Genomic DNA, 3,245 nt, shown 5'->3' on the forward strand with positions numbered 1-3,245 from the left:
AATATTACTTTTATTAAAGGTCAAAGAAGGAAATAATACAAACAAAAGTGAAAAAATACAACTATCAGAAAATATATGTGATAGCACATCTTCTGCTGCTGCTGACAGATTAACCCAACAAAGAAAGATTGGGAAAACATATCCTCAGCAATTTCCCAAGAAGCTGAAGGAAGAGCATGATAGGTAAGTAAGCCTATAGCAGTGTTTTGTTTTGTTTTGTTTTGTTTTTTTTTGTTTTGTTTTGTTTGAGATGGAGTTTCTCTCTTGTTGCTCAAGCTGGAGTGGAATGGTATGATCTTGGCTCACTGCAACCTCTGCCTCCTGGGATGAAGTGATTCTCCTGCCTCAGCCTCCGTAGTAGCTGGGAATACAGGCATGTGCCACCATGCCCGGCTAATTTTTTGTATTTTTAGTAGACATGGGGTTTCACCATGTTAGCCAGGCTGGTCTCGAACTCCTGACCTCAGGCATTCTGCCCACCTCAGCCTCCCAAAGTGCTGGGTTTACAGGAGTGAGCCACCGTACCTGGCTGGCTATAGCAGTATTTAACAGCAGATACTTGTCATTGTGCTATAAACTAATTCAAAATTGGACTAATATTCCTTATGACTAACAAGTTTTATACTTTTACCAGGGATATGTAGCCCTGTCTGGTAATCAGAAAAATGCAAATTAACATAAAATAAGATATATTTTTTAAAGTCATGCTGATATTTAAAAAGTAATTATTAGTGTTGGCAAATGTGAGGAAAAAGGCATTCTCATACACTGTTGGTATATGAAATTGGTAAATTATTTCTGAAGGGTAACTTAGTGCTGTGTGTCAAAATTTCAAATAACCTGACATCCCTTTAACTCACCAACTTCACTTCTGGGACTAGATTTCACAGGAAAATATAACTTGTGTAAACATACACATACTTATTAAGGGCATTAATTATATAATACACATGTTGAAAAATAGGCCAATAACTATATAAAATATATGTCATAAGAAGTTGAATTGAAAATATTAAGAAAGAAATGTAAAAAGTGTGGAGTAACAGATGTTAGACTCTTTAACCTAGTTTTGGGTTACAGTCATCTGCAGATATAGTTTGTGTGAGAGACATCTTACACTGTCAATCATTTGGAGAGATACTTGCAATATTTCATAAAGATTGAAATTTATTTCTGGTGAACTTATACACTTGTCAATAAATAGTAACTTTAAAAAATTAGTTAATTGTAAATGATCTTTTCTAATTAGGGAGTGATTATGACTGTGATTCAAAAGGTAATTTTGAACTTGTAACTTCTCCTCCAGTATCCTTTTTTATAATATATACTAGAGTGACTAGGAACAGAAACTTTAGCAGAATATTCTTTCCTCACTACTTTTCAAGTATATGCATTCTTTTGAAGATGTTGAAGTGAGAAATTAAATATCTGAAAATTACAAAGGAAAAATAATATAGAATGTAGAAATTTTATTAGGATAATAAATAACATATGCAGAGGTAGATCACAAGATGAACTTCTTTTTTTAACAAAATGAATTTTAAGATAAATGTCTTTATCTGCAGACGCACCTTAAAACAAGAAAATGAAGAAAAAATAAATGTTAATATGCTGTACAAAAAAAATACAGAAGAATTAGAAAGGAAAGAGAAACAATATAAGAAAGAAGTTGAAGCAAAACAACTTGAGCTGACTGTTCAATCACTAGAGATGAAACCGAAGACTGCAAGAAATACTCCAAATCAGGTAAATCAATCTTTGGTAAAAATTCTGTATTTTAAACTTTATTTTATCAGTGTTACTTATAATATCCACTTTATTTAATATATATTATTTAGGTCTAAAACAAACCAGAAATGTTATCTCATTTTTAAAAATGAATGATGACACTTACAGGTACAATTATTAATATTTATTATAAATCTTGGCATCCACATAGAAAATTTTGTTCCCGGTAAAATTGTTCCTTTTACTTTCCCCTATTTCATATTGATTACTGTACCTAATATTACAAAGAAGAAACAGAAATTATTGCAATCACAAATAATCTCATGATATTCTAAGAGGAGCTCTATAAATTTTATCTTATTTACTATTGGTGTTTTGCAATAAAAGTTTTCTTTCGTATTGATATATTTGCACCACAAAAGTAACTGTGATCTGTTGGAGAACTAGAAGTAGAGTCAGCAGTCCTGGGGAAAATCCTGTAGCTTGCTTATATTTTTAACCTTTCTCAAAATTGTGGTAACTAGATGAGTTCATCAATGAATATATATAGGAGTGACTAGTATCTAGATTTATGATTTAGTAAATGTAATTCTTATAACTGACAATAAAAGTGTTAAAAGAGTCAAACTGCAATAAAATATTATCAGTGAAACAGAACTGTAACAAATTTGGGAAATTTTATCTGTCCAAATACGTGTGAACTAAGGTTCTTACTATAGGGTGGTGTATGGGTTAGATAGCAAAGTGTAAATGCAATTTTTTTATATATTTTAATTTAGTCAAATGTGTTAATGCTTTAATTTATGCTTTTGGGTTTGTTGTAATTCAGGGAAAGGCTTTTCCAATTCTGATATTCTTAAAAATTCTCTGGTGTGTGTGTGTGCATGCGTGTGTATGTGGGTGTGTGTGTTTACTTTTATAAATTCATTGACTTTAAATACATTTCTGAACTTTTTGGAATTTATGCTCTAAAAGGTTCAAAGTTTTGCTTCAACTTTTTCTCCAGTTGGACATCCACTTACAGTAACCTTTTTAGTATATGGATGTGCAGGTTATTCATTAACTTCAGAGGTAATCATGATATGTTATTTTTTGAGTGCTAGCTAAAACTTTCTTTTATTTAGGATTTTCATAATCATGAAGAAATGAAAGATCTGATGGATGAAAATTGCATTTTGAAGACAGATATTGCTATACTCAGGAAATATGCACAATGAAAAATGACAACCTGGAAAAAGAAAATAAATATCTTAAGGAATTAAAATTGTTAAATAAATGCTGACCTTGGAAAGAGTATAAAACTCAATGAGGAAATGATAACAAAAACAGCATTCCAGTATCAACAAGAGCTTAATGATCTCAAAGCTGAGAATGTAAGGCTCAATTCCAAACTGTTGAAGGAAAAAGAAAGCAAGGAAAGACTGGAAGCTGACATTGAATCTTATCAGTCTAGACTGGCTGCTGCTGTAAGTAAACACAATGAAAGTGTGAAAACAGAAAGAAACCTAAAACTGCTT

General features: G+C 31.4%; 1 protein-coding gene across 1 annotated transcript in view; it reads left to right on the forward strand.

The window, feature by feature from the left end:
- The window catches only part of LOC100597406 (ankyrin repeat domain-containing protein 20A2-like), a 56,670-nt gene that overhangs the window by 52,853 nt on the left and 572 nt on the right, over nt 1-3,245 (forward strand). Inside the window, 5 exon segments of the mRNA XM_030801199.1 lie at nt 20-183; nt 1,566-1,746; nt 2,853-2,922; nt 2,925-3,000; nt 3,002-3,243. Of these exon segments, the coding sequence (XP_030657059.1) occupies nt 20-183; nt 1,566-1,746; nt 2,853-2,922; nt 2,925-3,000; nt 3,002-3,243 (733 nt within the window).

The sequence above is a fragment of the Nomascus leucogenys genome, chromosome 1a, assembly GCF_006542625.1.
Source record: "Nomascus leucogenys isolate Asia chromosome 1a, Asia_NLE_v1, whole genome shotgun sequence".
NCBI classification, from domain to species: Eukaryota; Metazoa; Chordata; class Mammalia; order Primates; family Hylobatidae; genus Nomascus; species Nomascus leucogenys.